The sequence below is a fragment of the Apodemus sylvaticus genome, chromosome 7 (assembly GCF_947179515.1).
Source record: "Apodemus sylvaticus chromosome 7, mApoSyl1.1, whole genome shotgun sequence".
In the NCBI taxonomy this organism is placed as follows: Eukaryota; Metazoa; Chordata; class Mammalia; order Rodentia; family Muridae; genus Apodemus; species Apodemus sylvaticus.
In genome coordinates, this window is record NC_067478.1 from 113940835 (window position 1) to 113966235 (window position 25401).

At 39.7% G+C, this 25401-nt stretch overlaps 1 protein-coding gene across 1 annotated transcript in view; it reads left to right on the forward strand.

The window, feature by feature from the left end:
* The window catches only part of LOC127689387 (uncharacterized), a 488686-nt gene extending 463667 nt beyond the window's left edge, over positions 1 to 25019 (forward strand). The window contains exons 12-13 of the mRNA XM_052189037.1: positions 23134 to 23190; positions 24895 to 25019. Of these exons, the coding sequence (XP_052044997.1) occupies positions 23134 to 23190; positions 24895 to 24998 (161 nt within the window). The 3' untranslated portion in view covers positions 24999 to 25019. The remainder of the gene's footprint in view (positions 1 to 23133; positions 23191 to 24894) is intronic.
* The last annotated feature ends 382 nt before the right edge of the window (positions 25020 to 25401 follow it).

A 25401-nucleotide genomic window follows, 5' to 3' on the forward strand; every position in this document is an offset into this window, starting at 1 on the left:
TGAGAGGTAGAAAAGCCCACATGCTTCTAGTCAGACCACAGATCCTAAGAATGGGATCTGGACACTGCATGAAGAGTCATTTGTCACCTAACATGAAACCAAACTGCCTTTCCAGTCTCTTCCAGTAGAGGGATTGTTTATCTCGGTGTGGCCAGATAAAAATAACCTCTCATTTTCACACCTTCATGTGAGACCTGGGTTGGACTGACTTGGAGTCTGAGTCATGACTCAGACATCTGCAATGATTGGTACCTCCCAATTTTGTTCCCCAATGATAAGACTCAGTCACTGAGAGGCAGGTGACAGTTTGAGGATGGTTGAAGAAGGCCCTATTTACTAATCCAGGAGTCACACAGCTTCCTTTGTGTTGAAATGTAGACTGTGCGTATCTTCAGTTGTTTCTGTCAGAGAAGATGGCCACTGAGGCATGAACACAGCTCTCATTTTGTAGCCTTGGGTGAAAAGTCAGAGGTTTTCACAGCTTCTTACCCCCCTGCATCCCATTAAGGCAATACCATACATTGTCCATGAGATGTAATCTATAAAGGCTGGGCAGAGAATGAAGAGAAAACAAGTGTTCTACAGTGTCCTGGAGTAAATGTATTCCTGGCTCCGGGTATGATTGCTCTTATGTAGCTGAGGTCTTCTGACATGTCATAGACATTGCAGGGCACTCCAGCAATGCCTTTGTTTTTTTCCTATAGTATATACTAAAGAGATCTGTTCTAGCCTAGTTAGTTTTATGGGAAGTCCTTCTCAACCAACCTAGAAGAAAGTCTTCATGTCATAGTGGAGAGATGGTGGGTGAAGGCTTTCCATGGGTTTCCCTGTGTCCATATGGCTTTAAGAAGGTTTAGAGTGGTGTGCATTGGGCTACTCACATGGGCTGCTCAGTCATGTGGCTCATCCTTCTGTGTTTTCATATCCATTTATATTTAGGCTTTATCTGTGATTCCTGTGATGTACATTCAGTGCCTAACTGATTGTACACTACATACATTGATCCTCCTGAAGCCCCAGTCTCACTGATGACTGGACCTGGAACAAGCAGTCAGATCAAATGCACAAATACTCAGAGTTGTTAGTTGTCCTGAGTTTTCTACCATAAGCTGACATGACTCCTTGTTGTAACTGTATTCTCAGTTTTTTCCTTCTTAAGGGGAATTTGTCAAAATGCACCTGTAACCTCTCAGGACACAGAGAGACCATCAGTCTCTGGGGCTCCTTCTGCAAAAACAACTGAAATGAAAACAAAAGGTACTATGGGAATTTTATAATTATGTCCAAATTTGTATTATAGCTACAAATTATCTGGTTTCATATGTAAATTTACAGATAAGTTAATACTATGTTTACACATGAATATATACATACATGAATAATGTTCTATATATATCATATATATGTGTGTATATATAAATGTATATAAAATCATAAGTGTAAATATACCCCAGATTTTTAAATGAATTTGTATCACCTTGCATGCTAATTCAATGGCTTGAACTGGCAGAAAGCTGAGGCTTATCTTCTGTGAGTCCCTGAGGCTCCCCGTGGTATAGACAGGAATGGTTGAAACATTCTCTCACACTTTCTCTCACAGTTACTTGGCATAGCAATTCTTGAATGTCTCGTGATTGAGGGTAAAATTCAAGTGAAGTACCAGAAGTTCTGCTCTGATCTTAGTAGCTAGGTTCCTAAGAATGGTCGTGTTACACATTGGAATTAGAGAGAGTAAGAATGTGGTAAAGATATCAGGAAAGGTAAGGAAAATGGTAGTGTTGGAAGTCTGTAAGTGTGATTTGTTATTTGAAGATGCTCTTTCCTAAGACACTTGCTCTTTTCAGCCAGTGCTACTGTCTAATGTACAAGCTTTTGCTCGCAGTAGCTACTTTTACTATCTGACTAACCTATTTTCCCAGTTGTGGCAAAAATATTATAATGAAAACAACCTAAAGAAGGAATGGCTTGGTTTTCAATGAAATTTAAGGGTATAGACCATAAACAGGGTAAAGCTGTACCCAGAGGCAGGTATTTGTAACAGAGTTAAACTACTACCCAGTCCAAAACAAACAAACAAACAAAAATCAGAAGAATGAATGCTTGTTTTCAGCCCTCTTTCTTCTTTTTATATAGTCATAATTCTATCCTAAGCAATAACGTCATGCAGAATTTGTTTGGTTTGCCACTTCAGCTAAACCTAATGCTATAATCTAATACTTGCCTGTCCAGTATCTGAATATCATCTATTTGACATCTGAGATTAACCATGACAATAACCATGAAGTATTGTCTACAATTTGTGTACTAACCTGGATAGAGGCCGTCTGTTTGAAGAGGTACCATGTATTTTTCCTGTGCTCACAGGATACCATAGGTAATAATCTAGCAGTGTAGGCTTAATCAATGATACTACAGGAACAGAGCCCCTTCCTGTCATTTTCAGGACTTAAAGCAGCTCATACATGATCTTCTGTTCACTGCTAACTCTTCCTCCTTGTGGTACCAACATAGTAGAGTTGTTGGATTGACAAAATGGCAATAGAACTGGTATAGTACTCTGAGAGAAATACTATACCTGCAATGTCCTGCTAAGTAAAGGCCTAGTGTTAATTTAGATCTCATTTCCAACCTATGCTTCTCCACCAGAACTGACATTTGGCAGTAATCAAGATATCAGAGCCTCTGATCTATCAAGTGAGGAGACACCTGATCTCTGGTTGAATTTGTATTCTAGAACTTTGCTGAAAGTGTTGCTTATTACTCTTGGGGTTTTGGAGATCTATACTTAAACAAAACATCACCTTATAATAGGGATAATTTTAGTTTTTCTATTTCTATACACTTAGATGAAGGTTCTGACATATAGCTGCAATAAGTCAGAATGCATATATGACTGAATGCATATAATCCCTGGCCTGAGTCTGGGGGTAGGCAGCAGGGCAAATAGAGTCAGATTTACCAAAATAAATATCAGATCCAACTTCTACCTGGGTCTTGAGGAATTTGTGGATACAGAGTTGTGAGTCAACAGTCCCGTTTCAGACTATTCCAGAAAGCAAACGGATCTGGCTATTACTTGTGTCTGAACTGCGAAGTGAGATGGGCTAAGGGTCCTAGATGAGAGCAAACAAGACAGCCCAAGACTGTAGACTCCTCCTGTCTCTGGATCGACATGGTCTGAATGGATGGGCAGAGTTGCCCAGGGTAATGTGAGTGTCCTAGGTCACACTTAGGAAGGGGAGTTGTTTTTCCCAAGGAAATTGCTGACTCCACCAAGCCCAATGGCCTGAAATTGAAATCTCCAGAACATACATGAGAAAATCACAGAAACAGATCCTATAAGTTGCTCTCTGAAACACAAAAATTAGCCCACCAAACAAAATACATGTGAAAACTTAATTTAATAATACACAATCAAAGATGGATTTGTATGTTACTTTGGGTTCCCCCTGTCTTGAAATGTAGCATTTCTGTTACTCATATCTCTCCAGGTCTTTCTTTAATTTGCCTCCAAGAAAAGACAAGCTAGCAGCAACCTAAGCAACTGGCTCATTAGGTCTAGTCACACGCATTTTTAAGTCAACACATTTTTACCCACACCAAACAAGGATGCTGCAAAAGTTGTAAGCAGTACTGTGATCTGTCACTTACTGTTTCCTAGACATACGTGAGAATACTGACAAGACATTTGCACCAGATGTCAATAAAAGTACCTCAAAAACTCTGGAATTGGTAAGAAGACCTTTCTTTTTCATAGTAGAAATGTTACTTTGGCAATTTTATTTTTCAGTCAAAATCCCATTTTAGCAACAATGTTGAGCAGAGTTATCTTAGGTCTTAGAGACTTAGCCTAAGCAGGGAAAAAGTGGAATTGTACTAGCTGGGTCTTGACCAAGTAGTACAATTCCAAGCACCAAGTACAAGAGCACCAAAGCACCCAGTGTCAAGTATCACAGCCTGTGTGATAGGACCTCTTATTCTGGAGAAATAGGTTCTTCTTTCAGAAAACTTTATAAATTCCATTTAGAATTTGACAAGCCTGTCAGGGTCTTTTGACTTAGATGCAGTATGTTCCACAAAAGTCATTGTGGAGGAAGTGTCATAAGTCCAGGTGGGGATGCTGTGTGGTAAGACTTAACACATGAGCAGTAGTATAAATAATTGAGACCATATTGCCTAAGGGTTTCATTCCACAGTTGAGTTCTAATGATGATGAAGCATGTTGCAGTGTGACTTAGTGAACACTGGGCAGAGGACAGACAGAGAGTGCTAGTTAATGTTGTCTTTGACATAGAAAAAGTGGAAAGTGACATGACTAAGAAATTCCAGTCTTTTGTGACACCATCACAGAATGTGCTAACACATAATCTTTCACTTGAAAATACTTACCTATGTTGACTGTCATTTAAGACAAGTTGATAGGTTTTTCAAAGACCCATGCAAACAGAAACTAGTGTGACCTACACTGCATACTCTTTTCTCTCCTTTAAATTTCAGGAGGAAGCTAGAAAATGCCAACGCAGTATGTATTTCCAAGTCTGTTAAGACACATTTTAGAAACATTTTGTGTAAATATTGAGTATACTTATATTTGAATGCAACACTATAAGCTACCTCTTGGGAAGAATTTGGAATTTGTTTTTAAATATAGTAGTTTCCTAACTTAAAAAAATAGGGTGAGGCCATTTGTGTAGACATATGGTTTATGGGACATATGGGGAGGAGGGATCCGGGAAAGGGGAAATCATTTGGAATGTAAACAAAGAATATAGAAAATAAAAATATTTAAAAAAGAAAAGAATCTATTTTCAATGAAAGCGTGAAAAATGAAAAATTAAAAACACTGTGCTGCCTGGGTAGTGTTGGCACACATCTCTAATCCCAGCATCTGAGAGACAGAAGCAGGTGAAGTTCTGAGTTCGAAGTCATCCTGGTCTACAGAGTGAATTCCAAGACAGCCAGTGGTATACAGAGAAACCCTGTCTTGAAAAACAAAAGACAAAAACAAAAATGAAAACAAAACAAAACAAAAAAACATAAACAAAACCACCCACTCTCCTCTGAAATCAAGATATTTAATAGAACAAAAATAAAAGTACTACACATAAAAAATAAAAGATTTGCATGTAGACAACATTCGTGTGAGCACAAATTGCCACTCACCATGTGTTCTCAGGAGCTCCAGGCTTGGCTTGGTAGGCATCTGTGCTGACTTGGATTTTTAGAAATTGATTTTTAAAAGAAAAATTGCTTACTTTAGGTATATGAGTGTTTACCTTTGTGAACATATGTGTAGCACTTGCATCTACAGTTCCTGTGTAGCCTCAAATTGGCTGTTGGGTTCCTTAAAACTGAAATTAGAGACAGTTGTATCTCTAGCTGATTTTTGCATGTTGGAAAGAGAAAGAGACCTGTGTCCTATACAAAAGCATCAGGGAATATTAACCACTGAGTGATCTCTTTAGCCCCTGGCATGAGGCTCTGCAGTGTGAGCTAGACTCTGAGATCCAGGAGGACTTCTTTCAAGGTCCCCATACTGCTGAGAATGTGAGCATTCAGTGGTTCTCTGTAGGCAGCAGTTAGGAGGAAGAAGGCATCATTATTGTGAACATGCTGAGCTTGGTTACATGTTAGCTAGATTTATGTTATATGTTACATAACCTGTGGTCCAGAGAGCTTTGTTAAAGAAAAGCTAGTTTTGGAGGGTGCCTGTGGCTCAGTTGGAAGCCATTGTTCAGTTTTTGGTGTACCATTTCTAAAATATGAGTTTGATCATCTATTATGCATAAAATGTACTGTGATGTGGCAATTTTATAAACCAGACCTTCAGAGGTATAGACATGAAATTTATAAGTTCAAAGTCATCTATGTCTACATAGTGTCATTCAGACCACCCTGGTATAGGGAAAACGTCTCTGAAAAACAGAAAGGAAGAAGAGAGGAAGTGAGGCTCTGTCACTTGTCTCTGCTGGCTGTGTGTATGGAGGACTTTGTGCAAACAGAACTTTTATGAGGAATAAGTAAACATAATCTTGTATGCACACAAATAGGTGGAAACTCTGCCAATCTCTTAAATGGACTTAGTTCAGGCTATCCACACAGAGTCAGGGAGCATTTGTCACCTACAATGATACCAAGCTGCCTTTCCAATCCCTTCCAGTTGAGGGTTTGTTTATCTAGGTGTGGCCAGACCTCTCTTTTTTCACACCTTCATGTGAGAACTGGGTTGGACTCACTTGGAGTCTGAGTCATCACTGGGACATCTGCAATGATTGGTACCTCCCAATTTTGTTCCCCAGTGATAAGACTCAGTCACTGAGAGGCAGATGACTGTGTGAGGATGGTTGAGGAAGGCCCTACTTACTAATCCAGGAATCACACAGCTTCCTTTGGGTTGAAAGGTAGAGTATGTATATCTTCAGTTGTTTCTGTCTGGGAAGATGTTCACTGAGGCATGAATGCAGCTGTCTTTGTAACCTTAGGTGAAAAGTGAGAGGTTTTCACAGCTTCTTACCTCCCTGCATCCCATTAAGGCAATATCATACATTGTCCATGAGATGTAATCTATGAAGCTGGGCAGAGAAAGAAGAGTAAACAAGTGTTCTACAGTGTTGTGGAATAAATATATTCCTGGCTCGGGGTACGATTACTCCTATGTAGCTGAGGTCTTCTGGCATGTCACAGACATTGCAGGGCACTCCAGCAATGCCGCTGCTTTGTTCTAGCCTCGTGAGTCTTATGGGAAGTCCTTCTCAACCAACTAAGAAGAAAGGCTTCAAGTCATAGTGGAGAGTTGGAGGGTGAAGGCATTGCATGTGTGTCCCTGTGTCCATATGGCTCTAGGAAGGGATAGAGTGGTGTCTATTGAGCATCCACCCACATAGCATGCTCAGACATGTGGCTTTTCCTTCTGTGTTTTCATATCCATCTACTTTTAGGCTTTATCTGTGATTCCTGTGATGTGCATTCAGTGCCTAACTGATTGTACAATACATACATTGATCCTCCTGAAGCACCAGTCTCACTGATGACTGTACCTAGAACAAGCAGTCAGATCAAATGCACAAATATTCAGAGTTGTTAGTTTCCTCTCTTGTTCTGCCAAGAAGCTGACACGACTTTCTCTTTTCACTTCAATCCCAGTTTCGGATTTATTAAAGAGAATTGAACAGAAGCAAGCCATGGGGCCCCAGTATGGAGTAGGAATGCAAGCCTTTAGTGGTGCTTCACCTGAAACAACTGTGAAGAAAGAGAAAGGTATTGTGGGAACTCTTGTCTAATTCTGTATAGTGGCTGATAATTATGTTGTTTCATATCTCAATTTATAGATACCTTTCAGGCTATTTTTTCCTATGTAGACAGTGTTGATCTCTCTCTCTCTCTCTCTCTTTGTTTTTTGATACAGGGTTTTTCTGTGTAGCCCTGGCTGTTCTGGAACTCTCTCTGTAGACCAGCCTGGTCTTGAATTCAGAAATCCACCTGCTTGTGCCTCTCAAGTGCTGGGATTAAATGTTTATGCCACCACTGTCGAGCTCAATGCCAGTATATCTATGTCTGTAATTGAAATACAACTGCAGAGCTTTAAAATGGATTCAATGTTTGGTCTTTCATTCAATAGTATGAACCAGTGTAAAACTTTCACTAATCTTACATGAGTTGGTAGAGTTTCCCCTGGTATAGACAGGAATCGGGAATACTGCCATCTAATATCTTCTCTCATACATGGATGATGTAAATTGATTATAGCAGATCTTTCTTTTTTTATTATTGATTATTGTCTTTATTTACATTGCCAGTGGTAAAACTTTTCCAGATTTTCCCTGCTCCCGAAAGACCCCCAATCACTCCTCCCACCCCCTGCCTCCACGTATGTGCACCTCCACCTGACCCACTCTTACCTCTCTTCCCTTTGTTGGGACCTCTATTGAGCCTATGCCTGACCAAGGACCACTCTTCCCACTGATGCTCAACAAGGCCTTCCTCTGCCCCATTTTTGGCTGGATCCATGTGTACCCCTTGTTTGACAGTTTAGTCCCTGGGAGTCCTGGGGCATCTGGGTGGCTGAGATCATTGTTCTTCCCATGGTGCTGTAAACCCCTTCAGCTCCTCCAGACCACCCACCAGCTCCTCCATTGGAGACCCCACACCCTGTCCAATAGTTGGCTGCTAGCATTTGCCTTTCTATTTGTAAAGCTCTGGCAGGACCCCTCTGGAGACAATCATGGCATGCTCCTTTTGGTTTACACTTCTTGTTCTCCATAGTATTGTTGGGTTTTGGTGACTGTTTACAGGATATATCCCCAGGTAGTACAGTCTCCAGGTGTCCTTTACTTCAGTCTCTGCTCCACACATTTTCTCCCTTATTGTTCCTGTGAGTATTTTGTTCCCTTTCTCAGAGGAACTAAAGCATCCTCACTTAAGTCCTCCTTCTTCTTGAGCTTCCTGTGCTGGGTGCATTGTAACTTGTTTATTTTGAGCTTTTGGACCAACATCCACTAATGGATGTACTCACTAATAAGTGGATGTTGGTCCAAACCCAATCTCACTAACCCAATAGTTCTAAACCCAATAGAACACTAATAGTGTGTTCTATTGAGATTGAGTTACCTCGATCAAGATGACACTTTCTAGTTCCATACATTTGCCTAAGAATTTCATGAATTCATTGTTTTTAATAGCTCATTGTACTCCATTGTGTATATATACCACAGTTTCTGTATCCATTCCTCTGTTGAAGGAAATCTGGGTTCTTTCCAGCTTCTGGCTATTATAAATAAGGCAGCTATGAACATAGTGGGCCATGTGTCCTTATTATATGTAGGAGCATCTTCTGGGTATATGCCCAGAAGTGGTATAGCTGGGTCCTCATGTACTACTATGTTTAATTTTCTGAGGAATCCCCAATCTGATTTCCAGAGTGGTTTTACCAGCTTGCAATCCTCCCAACAATGAAGAAGTCTACCTTTTTCTCCACATCCTTTCCAATATCTACTGTCCCCTGAGTTCTTCATTTTAGCCATTCTGGCTGGTGTGAGGTGAAATCTCAGTGTTGTTTTGATTTGCATTTCCCTGATAACTAAGGATACTGAACATTTCCTTAGGAGCTTTAGAGGCATTTGAGTTTCCTCAGTTGAGAATTTCCTGTTTAGTTCTGTACCCCATTTTTTAATAGGGCTATCTGATTCTCTGGAGACTACCTTCTTGAGTTCTTTGCATATATTGAATATTAGCCCTCTATCTGATGTAGGGTTAGTAAAGATCTGTTTTGTCCTATTGACTATTTTCTATGCCTTACAGAAGCTTTTCAGTTTTATGAGGTCCCATTTGTCGATCCTTGTTCTTAGAGCATAAGCCATTGGTGCTCTGTTCAGGAACTTTTGTCCTATTCCCATGTGTTCAAGATTCATCCCCACTTTCTCCTCTATAAGCTTCAGTGTGTCTGGTTTTATATGTAGATCCTTGATCTACTAGGACTTGAGCTTTGTTCAAGGAGAAAAGAATGGGTCAATTTGCATTTTTTTGCATGCAGACCTCCAGTTGATCCAGCACCATTTGTTAAAACTGTCTTTTTTCCTCTGGATCTTTTTAGCTTCTTTGTCAAATATCAAGTGACCATATGAATGTGGTTTCTTTTCTGGGTAAATGTCCAATGACTCATGATTGAAGGTTGAAGTCAAACCAGGTAACAGAATTTCTCATCTTGTTCAAGTGGCAAAGTCCCCAGAAGTGGTCACATTACCCCTGTGTTGAGATAAGAATGAGGAACAGATCCCATTAAAGATGGGGAAAGGGCTGGTTTATGTGCTTTACCTCTTACAGGTGCACAGTGCTCATAGTGCCTGGGATGCTTGTGCCTTGCGTGTCCTTGTGTTGTTTGTACACAGTTTACCCTGGAATAGTCACTCCTTTCAGGCTGTGATACTACAAACATCCAGAGTTTCAGGTTCAGTGAGTAGCACTACATTTTAATTGTGCCCTATCTAAATAATTTTTGCAGTTGTTGTTATAGAATCCCATGAAAGAAATAGCATAAAGAAGTAATTTATTTTTCAGTATAATATAAGCTTATAAACCATGACCATAGGGAAGTTATATAAATGGAAATTTGTGGCAGAGTCACATTATAAATGGTCCAAAAGATATGCACATCACAAAGAAGTAATGTTATACAGACCAGAAAACTGCATCTGTATATCCAAATAAAAGACATTTAGATTACCAATTTTGCAATATACTTCCATAAAATGTGCTCCACATTTGATGAATTATTACAATTTACCTCTTTTTAGTCACATTTTCCAAGATTGTATCATTCTTTACATTTGAGGAATAATTTAATTGAATACAAACCTTCACTTTTATATAGTTGTGTACAAACTATTGGATGTGCAGATGGCCCCATAGGTAAAAACACTTGCTGTGCACACTAGTACCTTAGTTCGAATCCCCAGAACACATTAAAAAAGGGGGGGATTTCTGTGCACACCTGTAACCCCAGCACAGTCAGGGCAAGATAATTGGGGATTCTAGGTTTTGCTGGATTCTAGTATAGTTCCAGCATCCTCAAGAGACCTTCATTGAAGGAAGGAAGAGGAGGAGTCCTGAAAAAGTAGGATTGTTTTAATTCACACTTTTTTTCTTAGAGAATTTAATCTGACTGCTTTATATTATTCTATCCTCCATTCTCCCTAGTCCAAATATCCCATGCTCTCCCTTCAAATAAAAGACCTCTTCTATGATATCTATTATTGTTACATGAATACTTAAGTCCATGTTTTGTTGCTCTTAAGTTTACATGTTTAGTGCTGCTAATTTGAAATCAAGATATGAGGAGTGTTCACCCCAGAGAAAACTGATTCTCTCCCTCTCTCTTCTCCTCTCCCCCTCTCCCCTCTCCTACTCCTTCTGTCTTCCCCCCTTTTCCTCCCCCTCTCCCCTCTTTCCCTCTCCTCCCCTCTCCCCCCTCCCCACCTTCTCCTCTTCCACACTCCTCCCTTCTCCCAATCTCCTCTCCTCTACTCTCCTCTTTCTCTATAATCATTGTTTGCCTATAGCATTTGATCTCTGGTGGTAGGTCAATAGACAATGGCATGATGCAGGCACTCTTTGAACAACTGTATTGTGATTTCTTGTGTTTATCATCTCTTTCATTTCTAGAAATCACTATCCAGCAGCATATGTCCTGTCCCTCCATCTCGGATAACCTTTCCACTAATCTTCCAAAATGTTCCCTGAGCATTTTGACATGTAGGGGTTATGTTGAGATCCCAAAGTTTGTCCTCTAACTTCCCCATGTCCCTGCGAATGTAATACATGTGAAGACTTGTATTTCCTCTTATACATCAAAGACAGATTATTTCTGCTCTGGGTTACTACTCTCTGGAAATGTAGCAGTTCTGTTACTCCTATGTCTCTTGTCTTTCTTTGCTTTAATTTAGCTTCATGGGAAAGCAGTTCAGCAGCAGCCCAGCCATCATGTTCATTAGGTCTAATCACATGTGTTAAGTTCTTGTACTTTTATCTACACCAGGCAAAGATGCTGCAAAAGTCATAAAGAGTACCCTGAGCTAACTGTCAGTGTCTTTCCCCTTGTCTTACCAGAGAATTCTGCTGCATCTTCAGTAGTTGAAGAAAAGACATCAGAGTCTATGACGAAGGTAAGAAGGCCTTTCTTTTCTTTAAGATAGAAAAGTTCCCTTGGTGATCTTATGTTTCTTTCTGTCAAATTCCCATTAGAACAACAAAACTGAACAGTGACATTGTGGGTATTTGAGATTTAGCTTAGGGAAGAGGAAGAAATAAAATTTTATGAGCATGTCCCTGACTGAATAGAGTATAAATCTTCTAGTGTCAGGTAACAGAGTTTGTGTTCAGAAACCTTTTTATCTGAATAAACATGTCCCTCACTAGTTAAATGGTATGTAATATTTATTCAAAAGTTAAGAGGCATATCATCTATAAAAATGTATGTTTTTCCTGAAGGTTTGTCTCCTACTTGTTTCTTGAGTCTGTCATCTAGATTGAGTTTGAGTTGTTCCCCAAAATTATGTAGTGGGAGGCTTCATGCTTTGAATATATGAATATTGAGGGTATAATACATTTACATCATGGGCATCATGCAAATAATTGGAGCCCCCATAGAGGGATTAATTTCACAAAACAGGTTATTAAGTTGTCTGCCAAACAAAGGTGCTCTGATCTTACCTTGAGTCAACATAAATGTGCAACATATTACTTTTGGCCACAAAGTGCCTAGCTAGGGTTTTCCATGACATAATATAAAGTATTATAAAAGTTTTTTTTCATGTCTTTTTCCTATTCTACTTTACACCCTGCTGTGTCACAGGGTTACCAAGGAACTATGCAGACACAACTCAGCATGACTTGAACCTCAAAGTATTTTCTTTCCTTTAAATATAGGTTGAGCCCAGACGATTCAAAAACTGTATGTATTATGGAATTTCTTTCTCAACATACATTTTAGATAAGAATTGTGTAAATACTAATTGTTTTTTGTCTGGTACATTAATGTGACCTAAGATTTCTATTGGGAGTAAAACATGGGTGTTTAAAGGGGAAAAAGTAATATCCTAAGTACCCAGGCATGGCCCTGTGTCTACAATAACTGCATTCAACTCTAATGCCTTTAGTTCAGGGGAATTTTGTGCATCAAGCCATGACTACATAGTTCCCCACCCCCAAGACAGTTATCCCCATTACACAATCTACTTTCCAGTCACAAAATTATCAATTCAAAAAGGATGATACATATTTTATTTACCAAAAATGTGTTTTAACCTCACCATACAGATATGTGATACATTTATTTCTTTGTGCAGTTCTCAGGAGATTCATAACACAAAGTGTAGAGATAGGTCATCTGCCTCTATAGCCATTGAGCGCAAGAAAAACTTTTTACTTCATTAAGGGCTCAGCAATCCCTGTGAGAGTGTTCCAGCTTCCTAGCATCTGTGTGCAGTAACCCAACCTAGTGGATCCCATACACTGACAAATACCAACAGTCAGCGGAAGCCTGGCCTGTGCTCTTTATCTCCAAGAAATTTACACATAAGGAAGAAGGAAGAGTCCACATGCTTGCTCAGATTTAGAGAGTTTGACTATAGGAAGACACTGCATTAAAAAAGTAGGTTGAGTGTGTTTGATAAGTGTACTTAGAATAGAAATGGCTCATTACAGTTAGAACTGGTGAAAAGGCTTAACAGATTAGACATTACATGATCCCAAAGATTGACATTATGGGCAATTTATGGACAATGTCTACTAAGAGTTTCAGTCAGCCCTTGATTATTGACAGGTGCTTTATTATTCTTTTTGACTTAGAGAGAGTAAGAGAGAGAGAGAGTGAGAGAGAGAGAGAGAGAGAGAGAGAGAGAGAGAGAGAGAGAGATCTTTAAATGTGATCTTAAATTTAAGTTCCAATATTACTTCTATCCCTGGTGGTCAGTCTTCATACTGTCTGCTGGTGAGTATGAGCACTCAGTGGAACAATATAGGCAGCTATGAGTTATATAGACAGAGTTTGGCTGGGATGCTCTGTGTGTTAAAGTGCCTTCATAGTCTATCCTTTAACATGAAAAGGATTTGTCACATAGAGCTAATATCGCAGGATGTATATTCCAGTGGGTTTATTGCATTCCTAGCATGTAAGAGGTCCTAGTTTTGATGCCACTGACTACAATATTCACCCATGTGGGCACATTTGTGTGAACCCAGTTCTCCCGAACTAGAGTGAAGAGAATCAGAAATTCAAAGCCATCCTTTTTTTGTTTTGTTTTGTTTTGTTTTTGCATAAGCACTTTAAGCCTAATCTTGGATTAGAGGTATTCTGGAAATATCAAAAAGCACATATAGGGTGTGGCCTTGAGGCAAATGCCCTCTGGAAGAGGAGGTTTTAGAAACTGGTGTTTGATGAATCAGAGTAGAGCAGGTATTGCATAAACTTAGTGTACCAGTTAATATCCCACACTGCCCTTCCAGCTGTACTTTATCTGGGTTGTCCACAGAGTTGCTGAGGATTTTTTTTGTCTAAAAAGCCATATGCATACATATCATCAAAATGCCATACCCCTTTTTTTGCCTGGTCATGTTGAAGATATCAAGGTTTAGCCAATATAAGAGAAGTTTTGTTTTTCCTAAATCTTCTTATGTGATAACTTGATTTTAAAATATTTGGAGTCTAAGTCCTTCTGAGAAATATACAGGAATCTATAATCCCTGGTGATCCAAATCATTCACTGGTAGGCAGATGACAGGTTGAAGATGCAGAAGGAAGGCCAGAGATCTCTACTCCTTTTGGATCAAATTCCAATTTTGAATCAGGGATTAAAAGATAGAAACCCTCTCTCTGAGGCTGCTTCCATCAGAATTTGGTCACAATGAAAAGAATATAAACAATATGGTAGCCGAAGGTGGGAAATAGGAGGTCGTATAATATTCTCTATTCCCAGCTCCTCTAAGGCACTGGCATATGTTCTCCAAGAGCCATGATTAAATAAAAAATGAAAACTCAACACCAATCATGCTCTCTGCCCTGCATCCAGTGGAATGCTCACTCTGAATTCAGTCACCAGGGTCTAGGTGAATTCCTATGGTATTTAACACACATCATTTCTGATAAACATCTGGCATTCAACAAAGAGCATTTCTGCTGTATATGTGCTTTTCCTTATGGTTTAGCACCTTTTAAACCTGAAAGTCTCCTGGGAAGTCCTTCTGAAACTTACATTGTTTGAGAGAAAGCATGAGGAAAAGAGGAATTGTATGCACAACATTGTGTTTCTCAGAAGGCTCTGGACCCCATCTGGCTCCTGCCCATATAACACACTCAAGTCCTGCTGCTCCTCTTATATTGTCATAGGCACACAAAGGTGCACATTGCCTGAGGTGTCTGTGTAATTCCGGAAGCACCATTCTGACTCTGATGATTAACTGGAAATGGGAAATGAGATCATTTTTACAAACACAACCATGATTAATTTTCTGTTTTGCTGCCATAAAGCTAACATAACTCTCCCTATTGTGAATGTATTTCCAGTTTTTTCTATCTTGCAAGGATTTTATAAGAAGGACCCAGGTCCCTCCCAGACTCCGGAGGAACCTCCAGTTCTTGAAACGACTTCCAAAGAAATAGGAAAACCAAGAAAAAAAGGTACTGGAAATACTGAGGATGTACTTCAGTTATCTGTAGAAGTCTATTATCTTGTGTACATTTATAAAGATGTAAAAAGATTTAGCATATTTTTAATAAATGAAAAATGCTAATGTATCTATCTCATCAGTAGAAATAACAACACTAAAATGTGCAAGTGTACTTAAAAGTCACTTTGGCTGTCCTTGGATAACATGAACTAGAGGAACGCTGAGGTCCATGTTGGATGAGCCAGTGTGGCTTCACCTAATGTAGGCAGGACTAGGGAAGCCACGTTCTATACTAAGTACATCACCTGTGGTGATATATGTGGATCAGACCTGTAGACTCTCCAGAGTGCAGGTGAATTATATAAAAATGACCCAGCAGTGGTCATGTTACACTCTGTGTTTGGGAATAGGAGAGAGTGGTAAAGAAATCCATAAGGACAAAGAAAAATGGAAGGTTTCTCTGATTTTCCTCTTTCAGAGGCATAAGGATAAGCAGTAGCTGTCCATGGAAATGGTACCTAAATTATTTCTCCACCCCCTTTATCAAAATACTTTGAAAAGAAAAACAAAACTGACTTGACTGGAACCCATGAAACTGTGAGCCTAAATAAACAGTTCCTCTGATAAGCTGATTATCCAAGACATTTTGTCACCATGCTGGATCTCAAGCTAAGCCACACCTCCAGCCCACAAATGGTTTTCAGCTCCCTGCAGCTACATTCCCAGGGTTTACCAGTGTCCCTGGAAGGAACTCTGGGGATAGGGAGCAGGGTGACTAGAGAAACAGGAAGCCAAGGCGAACTTTCTGTTCAAGGCTCAAAGTTTAATGCAGGTCTCCAAATATATATAGGCAAGGCAAGACAACTTCCTCCAAAGGCAGAAAACAGGTCTGCAGAACTGGTTCTGCTTGCTCTGCAGGAGGCTGGAGGCTGGTGGCAGCTAGTGTCCTTGGAGAACAATGGGCTTCACCTTGGTGAGAGCTCTTCCCCATAGGTGGTAAGCAGTGGCTAGCAGAGTTTTGAAACTCCTGCTCAGAAATGCTGGTGAGAGGGCACAATGGTTCTCTTTTATAATTTTATTTAAAAATCACCAAAAGGGACCAGGCAGTGGTGTTGCCTGCCTTCAATCCCAGCACTTGGGAGGGAGAGTAAGGTAGATTTCTGAGTTTAAAAAAGAAAAGAAAAACACAACTAATCCAGCCAATTTAAAAGTTCACTGCATGTCCTAGAAATACTATAACACCCAGAATCATGTTCATTATAAATAAATAAAGTGGCTAATGATTCATTTTGTAATTCTATAAAATGCATCAAGAATATTAAAAATCAAATTAGTTTTCCATTTACACACACCCTGGATATGTGCTGTTTGACATTAGAAATGCATGACATCATCATGCTGTATGCAGATAATGTCTTGAAAGAAGAACATTTGATATGCAAGTGATAGGACCTGAGTCTGAATCAATAGGACACACATAGAAAGACCAGATATATATGTGTGTGCTTATAACCGTAGCACTATCTCTGGTAGGGACGAGAACACAGCTCTGACTTAGTGTTTTCCACCTATCTAGAGCTTCAGTGAGAGACCCTGCTGAAGGGAAGAAATCAGAGAAGTGAACAATGTAGCAGAATAGTGGATGCTCTCTTGTGGCCTCCATGAACATGGCACAGGCAGGTCCTCACACAGGCATGGATACACCACAAGCTATTGAGCAAACTTACATGCCACATACACATGCACTCACAGATACGGGGCTTCAAGAATATTTTAGCCTTATGTTTCTTTTGAGTATAAATCCTTTGCTAAATATGTTGATGTGTATTCACACTGTGAGTACCTGGTACACTCAGAGGTAACAGGACAGGTCAGATCTAAAGTTGCAGGTGAACGTAAGGCCACCATCTAGATTCTTGGAATCAAAACCAGCTTCCCTGCAAAAGCAACAATTGTTCGTATCCTCTGAGCCATCTCTTCAGCTCTTAGCACTCATTTGTTTGCTTATATGGCTAACCATGGCTTCTGAGATATTCTATTCCCTGTAGAGCAACTCAAAATTATGCTCTTTTGTATGAACATTTGTGTGTTCATGTAAACATATATTATTATTATTTTTAAAGAAAATACACTGCTTTATTCTTAGTTTGGGCATGAACAACCTGAGCTGTCTGAGTTTGGATGGTGAGAAGAATCACAAAGTGTTAGTCACTTTCTTTTGCTGTGAAAAGCTAGGAGGAAGGACTTATTTTCCCTTGCTCTCTCAGAGGCTCAGTATGTAGAGTGACTTGGTTTCTGTTGATTCTAGGGTTGCTTGTGGTGAGACCAAGTGTCATGTCAGGGGCTGTATGATAGAGCAGAGATGCTCAGCTGCTGGCAGACAGGAGACTGAGTAGACATGTCCCCCGTGAGGTACTTCTTCCAAGTGTGGTCCAAATTCCACCTGGCATGGTTTGCACCCTCATGCACTCTTCTCTCCATAGCTTATCCAGCTCCAGCAGTCCATTTCCTATCCACGTCATAGCACCCAGCCTGCCAAGATGTTTGTTGTATCTTTTCATAGCATAATACCTTCCTATGGGTTAAGTGATACAGAGTGGTGCTTGACAACCAAGAAAAATTATCATTATTCTAAAAAGTTTTCTATCAGAGTTATTGAAGGCCAATGGAATTAGAACAGGCTCATGTGATCTAGATAAAATCAACCAGGTCCTTTGTGATATAATTGTCCATATTCTATAACAGATAACAGTTTACCTTTTTACAAATCCTTGGGGCTATCCCTCCTCTGTCCTACCTGACCATTCCTCTTCTTCTCAGACCTCCCTTCCAGGTATCCCTCCATATCACCTACCCCCTTAAAACTCTTTCTAGCAATTAATTCTCCCTTTTCATGCTCCTAGACTTTACAGGTTCTCCAAATTAAACACACAAATGTTAAGTTTCACACTAAAATGATGGGTGTTATGATAATTTCCTTTTAAAGCTATCATTTAAAAAAGTGGAGCTTTATTAGCACATTTCTGCATATGGCCATATTTTCCTATTTTCAAATATATCATATGGTTTTTCTTAACCAGACATTGCTATAAAATGAATTTGAAATTCTACTTTGAAATAAATTGTTGTTTTAAATCTTACTTTTTAAAAGACTTTCTGAATGGATTTTTTAGTACAATTATTGTCTTTCACGCAGTGTGTCCAGGGTTTTCTGTGTAATAGTGCGCTAAGGATTGGAATAAGTTTAACTGTATAGAACCAACAGTTATCCTAGTTTTGTTCTAGGACTCTGTTGCTCTGTTGGAAGGTAGCTTCAACACACCAGAGGATATAGAATTCTAAGTTCTATGTTCCTATATGAACAGAGCTTCAATGTCAATGGGAAAGACATACATGTCTTCATGTGTTGGTTGTACTCAGAACACTCTGTGTGTGTGTGTGTGTGTGTGTGTGTGTGTGTGTGTGTGTGTGTGTGTGTGCCTGTGTGTACATTGCCCTCCATGAATGTGGGTTTTAGATTGTCAAAATAATGTGGGAAGTGTATAGATCATCTCCACAATATTCATTTCATTGTGATTTTATTCTGTGGAATGTTTGCCACCGGGGAAACCACCAAAAAATATGGTCAGTCCATGCTTTCAGGAGCAGATTACTTGGACAAATTTTTTTCTCATCCAAGGACAGAAATTATATAGATCTATTGGTCCATTCAAAAAGTAATGTCTGCTCCAGAGAAAAGCTATGCAGTAACCCCGCCTTGGTCCTAGTCCAACACAACAATTTCTAAGGTTGTCCTTTCCCTGATATATGATTGTCCCTTTGTAGTCCATGCACTAAACTGGGGAGTGGAGCATGACACCACTGGAGGTTAAATGCCACATAGTTCATTGTACTTGAATAACCACCTTCTCGGTTACTGTGAGCCTCACTTGGTTTCTAGCATTCTAGGGTACCCAGATGTACTGCAGAGGGGGGACATTTTCATAGTCTTTATTTCTCATGTTCAGTGCTGCCACTCTATAAAGCATATTCCATTGGCTACACTGGATGATCTATTCCTTGAGAGATTATCCTTAAGAGTTTGTACTAGATGCAACCTAGCATAAGTTTAAACTCATATTGGTTGTTGGTCTTAGAAGACCAACTCTCTGGTCTTCAAGTGAGTAAGAGACTTGAAACATTGGAAGTCTGTCTTGCTGTCAGCATCGTGCAAGTGTTCCATTTTCCTTCTCTTCCTTTCTCCTCACTGACTTGGTGATTTCATAGAGGATGCTCCCATAGCCACACAATCGTGCCTTTAGAGTACAGATATCTTGTTGTATAAGTCAAGCAGTGTTCTCTAAGGAAGCCTTGTTCCACAGCACCAATGATTAACAGTCACTCTGTCTTCCTAGGTACTGAGAATGTCCCAGACATTAAACAGATATTTTGTAGAGAAGAAGAGTTTGAACCTCATAATGAGGTAAGGTGACTTTTTTGGCCAAAATAGAAATGTTACTGTCTGAATTTCCTATTTCATTTGAGTTTGGCTCTCAAAACATGATAGCATTGTTATGCATACTATGCTCTGTTTTCTGGAATGGTAGAACAGTCCCTTAACAATGAAGGCCTTATAGGAAGAGCTTTTGTGAATGGCACAGTGAGGTAAAGGATAGATGCTAGACCCATCCCTCCTATAAATGATGTTCTTCCTTGAATTAACTACCTTGTAGTTGATGACTGAATGGGAGTTAAAGATGCATCATTCATGAAAAAAATTGTCAGTTTGTCACAGATATATCTTATCATTTTTGCCATCTATTAATGTTAACAGTACCATGCCTTTTCAGTACCAAGGAAGAGAAATAAAGACATGTGCTTTCAAGTCACATGGAGTTACCCTCATTATGTCTTTTCTGTCATTTCAGGGGTCCTGGGAAGAATATAAAAGCTGTAAGTATTGTTTAACTCATTAGTGAGAAAAAAATGTAAATGCTGAGTTAGGTTTGGCATCTCTCACTGGCTTCTCTTTGACAGGCCAACCAACTTGTTGTTTCTGGAAACAAGTCAACATGTTTTTTGTTTGTTTTGTTTTTTTAAAATTCTTCTAGATCTACTTTTATAGTCAAGTTTTTGCCTAGGTTTCTGTGAGTCTGTGTACACAAAGAATGCTGGTGTTTTTGTGCTTCAATGTCTTGTGATTTTGAGTGTATATGACTCTGTGTGGTGGTGTGGTTTATAGGAGACAGTTCATATTCTCATATATGTTTTAATTGAAATTTATACTTTATTATCTAATTGGCCTCCATGGCATTTGTGCCTGGATAATGTTATCATCCTTGCTTCAGAAAGCAACCTATGAATCCCTGGTTCCCAAATTGTATGCAGAAAGAATGGGAAAGCATGAATCCATTCATGTCATGTAATGCTTCCTTTGTTGATCCTTAAATTCACTGAAGAAAACCTGGAAACATTAACATCAGGGCTGAGAATGCAGCACGTAGTTCAGAGATGCTGCCCATCCATGAGGTGTCTGTTGTACAGTTACCTACATAAGTAAATTAAGATGTCACCATGGATGCTTGAAGGCATTCATGTGAAAAGTCCAAAGACTCCCCGCTGTAGCTGGTCATTTTACATAGTCCTTTGGAGTTAAAGTAATCATGAAGGACCCTCGGGTGGATATATCAGTAGGTTTTGGACTCATGTCTTAGAAGCTGACCTGAAACATAATAATATTACAGAAGTGTTATAGTACACTTGACGATAGCACAGGGAGAAATAAGATTTTCTAAACTTGCTTGCCAATCACCAAGGAAAGATTTAGTTGAACAATCCTGTGCAATTCTGAAAAACACCTGTTGGTAACACAAATCTAGTGTTAACAATTTACACATACTGAACTTTAAAACCTTTTATTTGTTTAAGTTAAATCATATAATATTTCTTTTTCTCTTTCTGACAATTCCCATGCCCCCTCCCTTGTTCTCTCTCTCAAAGAGATGTCTTCTGAGCACCATTCATGTGTGTGTGTATTTGTGTGTGTGTGTATCCTGTTTGGTTTTAAAACACCAACTAATCAGCTCTGAAAACTTATACATATTGATAACACACAGTGTGGATCCTCTGGATTTATTTTGTATGTTTAAAGGGGTTTTACTTAAAAACAAGAATCCCAGGTATCATTTTGTTCTGGATTACCCCCTTTCTTGAGCACTTTCTTTTGCACTAGAGAATGAGTTCAAAGCAGTCCAAGCTATCTTCATAAATTCATGTGCACATTGAAAATGTTCCCCAAGACTTTTATAATTGTCAGTTATTAACAACCTGACAGCTACTCTGTTTTATCCTAGATTTCCCAGGTGGTGTCCGTGTGCCAGATTCCAGACATACCGTAAGAATATCTTTGCTTGTCTTCATAGAAATGCAGGTCTAATTGTATTCCATTTAGTGTTTCTTTTTGAAAAAATGGTTTTCTCTGTGAAATTTAGAGAATTGATAGTTTATTTGTCTGCGTTACCAGTGGGTCTCCTGCTCTATGGTGTTATTGATATCACCATATTCATGAAAATTGAACCATACAAGTGGTTCCCTCAAAAATGACATTCCCTGCTCTATTAAGGATTGTGTACCTGCAATTTCAGGAAAGTCCCCTGTGGGAAAGACTCTTTCAGTCTTTACCTGTGTCATTTTCAGCACCATAGGGCATAAATCTATTGCTCCCTAAATCTTCCAGAGAAAGCCAGATAGTGATGACATATATGATGTGGGCCAATTGTGACAATGCTTTCTTTTTTAAAATTGCAGATGACTTCCACCATGATAGGGAGTTGTAAGTATCTGAAATCCTTCCCCTGTTCAGGATATACTTTAGTGCTTCATTTCTGAGAAACCTCTCTCCAGGTTCCTGTTGGGAAGAAGGACTGAAGGTTAAATGAGAGAAAATGATTCTGCCATAGAGGCTTCATTGAAAATCCCAAGGAGAACTGGGGTTAATTTCATGTGAGCCTGTGTGGATTCATGTGGCACACTCTGTTCTGGATTTTTTCAGATACAGCGCAGGCAGGAGACACAGATGTTGAAGAACAACATCAAGATATTGATAGTAAAGAATCGTTTCCTGGTAAGTAATGGCACACCCTGTGGAGAGCAACAGGAAAGGACTCAAGAAGAATTGGGTTGTACATTCTGCTTGCCAGGCTGAAGCAATGGGAAAGGCATCAATGAAATGTAGATTTGTTTGATTCACCTTCCAGCCATAATGATAAATCATAGAAGCAAAGCACAACAAACCCTGCTGGCAATTAAAGATGAACCAGGGCAGCAGGGGAAAGGGCGTTTTAATCAAGAGCATTGACTACTCTACCAGAGGACTGAGATTCTAATCTCAGCACCCCATATTGCTGCTCACAGCCATCTGTAACTCCAGTTCCAGGGTATCCGATGCCCTCCTCTGGTCTTGGTTGGCACTGCATGCATGTGTTACACAGGCATTCATATGCAGGCAATACAGCTGAAATAAACTTAAAAATGGAAGCATTCCTCCTGCCTCCGTCACTGCCAAAGTCCCAAGCCTTTGATTGTAATTAATAGATCTCCTTGTGCATTGCTTGCCTGACATCTGGCATTCACTTCTGACTGCTGGTTTGTGCTAGAACTATCAGTGGACTACAGCTCTCTATAGTCACTGATATGAACCTGAGTACAAAGGTCATGAAGTGTGAGGCCAATAATGCAGAAAAAGGAAATCCTCTTCTGGCTGGTCCTGTGGGATTTATCACAGCACCTCCATGGCCCTCTCTCACCGCTAAGTCTCTCTATAAAGGGCACTCTGTGGGTGGATGGCAGAGAGAGTGGTCTGGCGTCACTGCAGCACCTTCTGTAACAGTAGAGTCAAGGAGCCAGTAGAAGGCTGAGGCTAATCTGGTGTGAGCCAACGTGGCTATATCTTCTGTAGGCAGAAGTTAGTGAGCCACTCTGTTTCTGTTCTTGTAGATGTGATGGAAGTACAACAATGGGAGCAACGAAAAGTGTCGAGTACTTTATCTCCTGGTAGGTAACTGCATTCTCTGTCTATACTGTCATATGGGGAAGGTGTCAGTAGGGAGAAGGAAAGAGGGAAGGATGTATGTGAGCTCATTACCAGCCTGTGCTCTTCACACTAGACTGACCTGTGGGTCAATGGATCAAAGAACACATTGACACCTATATTGGAACCTCTGGCCTAGTATTTGACGGTGAATCCAGAACCCTGGTCCAGCTCTGATTTCCTTTTTAAACATTCCTACTTCAGAGGGGGCACATATGTTCCCAGGATTTCAAAGGCATGGCCATTTGTATTTTCTCTCCAGTATCTTTTCTGGCTTTATCTTCCTACCTGTGTCTGAACCTCACTTTCCTACCTCACATCTCCTTGTGTTGCCCTCCTGTGTGTCACAACTTTCCTCAGAGTGCTCTGGGACTTTTGTGTTCTTCATGTTTAGTATATTTCTTACCTGTCTCCTCTCATGTAGAGAAAGAATCAAAACGAATGAAAGGAGACTATATTCGCCCAAAGTCTTCTGTGAAACTCCTGCAGTGGGGTCAGGATTTTTCTTTATTGAGAAGTCTGTCTTTTTTTCTGTCTGTCTGTCTGTCTGTCTGTCTGTCTGTCTCTCCTGTATTCTCCTTTGGATGCATTGAATCTGCCTTGTGCAGCCTCAAGGACTCTTCTTTCTGATCAATGCATCTACAGAGATGCAGGCGCCCAGCTCTTTGGCCACATTGTTTGACCCTGATTCAGTCTCTTACCCACAGCCTCTTTCCCAGCCTCTTCCCTATTTCCCAAGTAAACCAGTGACTCTGCACTTTGTGTCCAGTAATCCATAAAACCCTTCTACCTTGTTGCTGATTCTGTTAACTAGGTTACACTGCCAACCTGATGTGACCTATCCATCTAATATGTGGTTCCCTGGATTCATTCCCATTTTGTGTCTCAGTTTATTCAGTTTTCCCCTGCCCTTGAAATTTGGCCTCACTTGAGTCCTGTACAAAGTTCATGGGACAGCCAAAGACCAAATAGGAAGTGTATACAATTGGACATTGCTTAGGTACATGCCCAGTAAGACATAGTTGAGTCTTACCAGGTCATCTGGTTCATGCCTTCCCATGTGGAACAGTGGGGAAGGTTTTTTTTTTTTTTTTTTTTTTTTTTTTTTTTTTTTGCCTCACTGAGGAAAGCAGGGGAGCTAAACAGAGTGGGGAGAGGGATGCTGAGCACAGCACAGTCAGTAGCAAAGCTTTGTTTCCAATGGAAGAGGAGACCCAAGGGGAACATTCAGAAGTTACAGCCAACAAAATAACAATCAATAGAATTTTACCCAGACAATGTTGATATAAGAAAGATAGGCTATGAGTTTGAAATCACTCATCTAGTATGGTCAATTTGATCCTTGTGAGAAATATCCAAAAGCCAGCCAGTGGTGGTGCATGCCTTTAATCCCTGTACTTGTGGGTCAGAGGCTTGTGGATTTATGTTTTCAAGGCCAGCCTGGTCTACAGAGTAAGTTCCAGGACAGCCAGTGCTACACAGAGAAACCTGTCTCATAAAACCAAAAAAAAAAAAAAAAAAAAAAAAAAAAAAAAAAAAAAAAAGGAAAAGAAGAAAGAAAGAAAGAAAGAAAGAAAGAAAGAAAGAAAGAAAGAAAGAAAGAAAGAAATTTGCACCTAATTCATTTTTCATTTACTATTTTGAACCTGTTTGTATTATATTCCTAGCGGTTGACACACTGTTTATAAAGACATCAACATCCTCGGACGACAACCACATATCAATAAGAAGGAAAAGAGGAAGAAATGGAGGAGGTTCTACTACTGATTAAAAGAATGAGTTTGGCAATGTTCCTTCTGTTTCTTTTTTGTTGAATCGTTTGAAGAGTTTTGGCATTAGCTCTTCTTTGAAAATCTAGTGGTTTGAGGAGGGATGATATAGATGGTAAGCAGAGGGAAGGATTGTTGTCGGACTGAGTAGTTCTTGTGATTTGGACAGTAAACATAGAGTAATCACTCCCTTTAAATCTTAGATGTATTTTAGATGATAATGTGATATTATTTTAACGTTAAGACACTGTAGTTCATCTACCATTGCAGATGGTAGAATCCATGATGCTACTTAGAAAGTATTTTCTAGTCTTGTTCATGGCAGCTCTGTGATCCAGACAGCAGGATGGTTCCCCAGAAGGCAGGGTATCTTTGTATTGAATCTTAGTTTGGTGGATGAAAAGA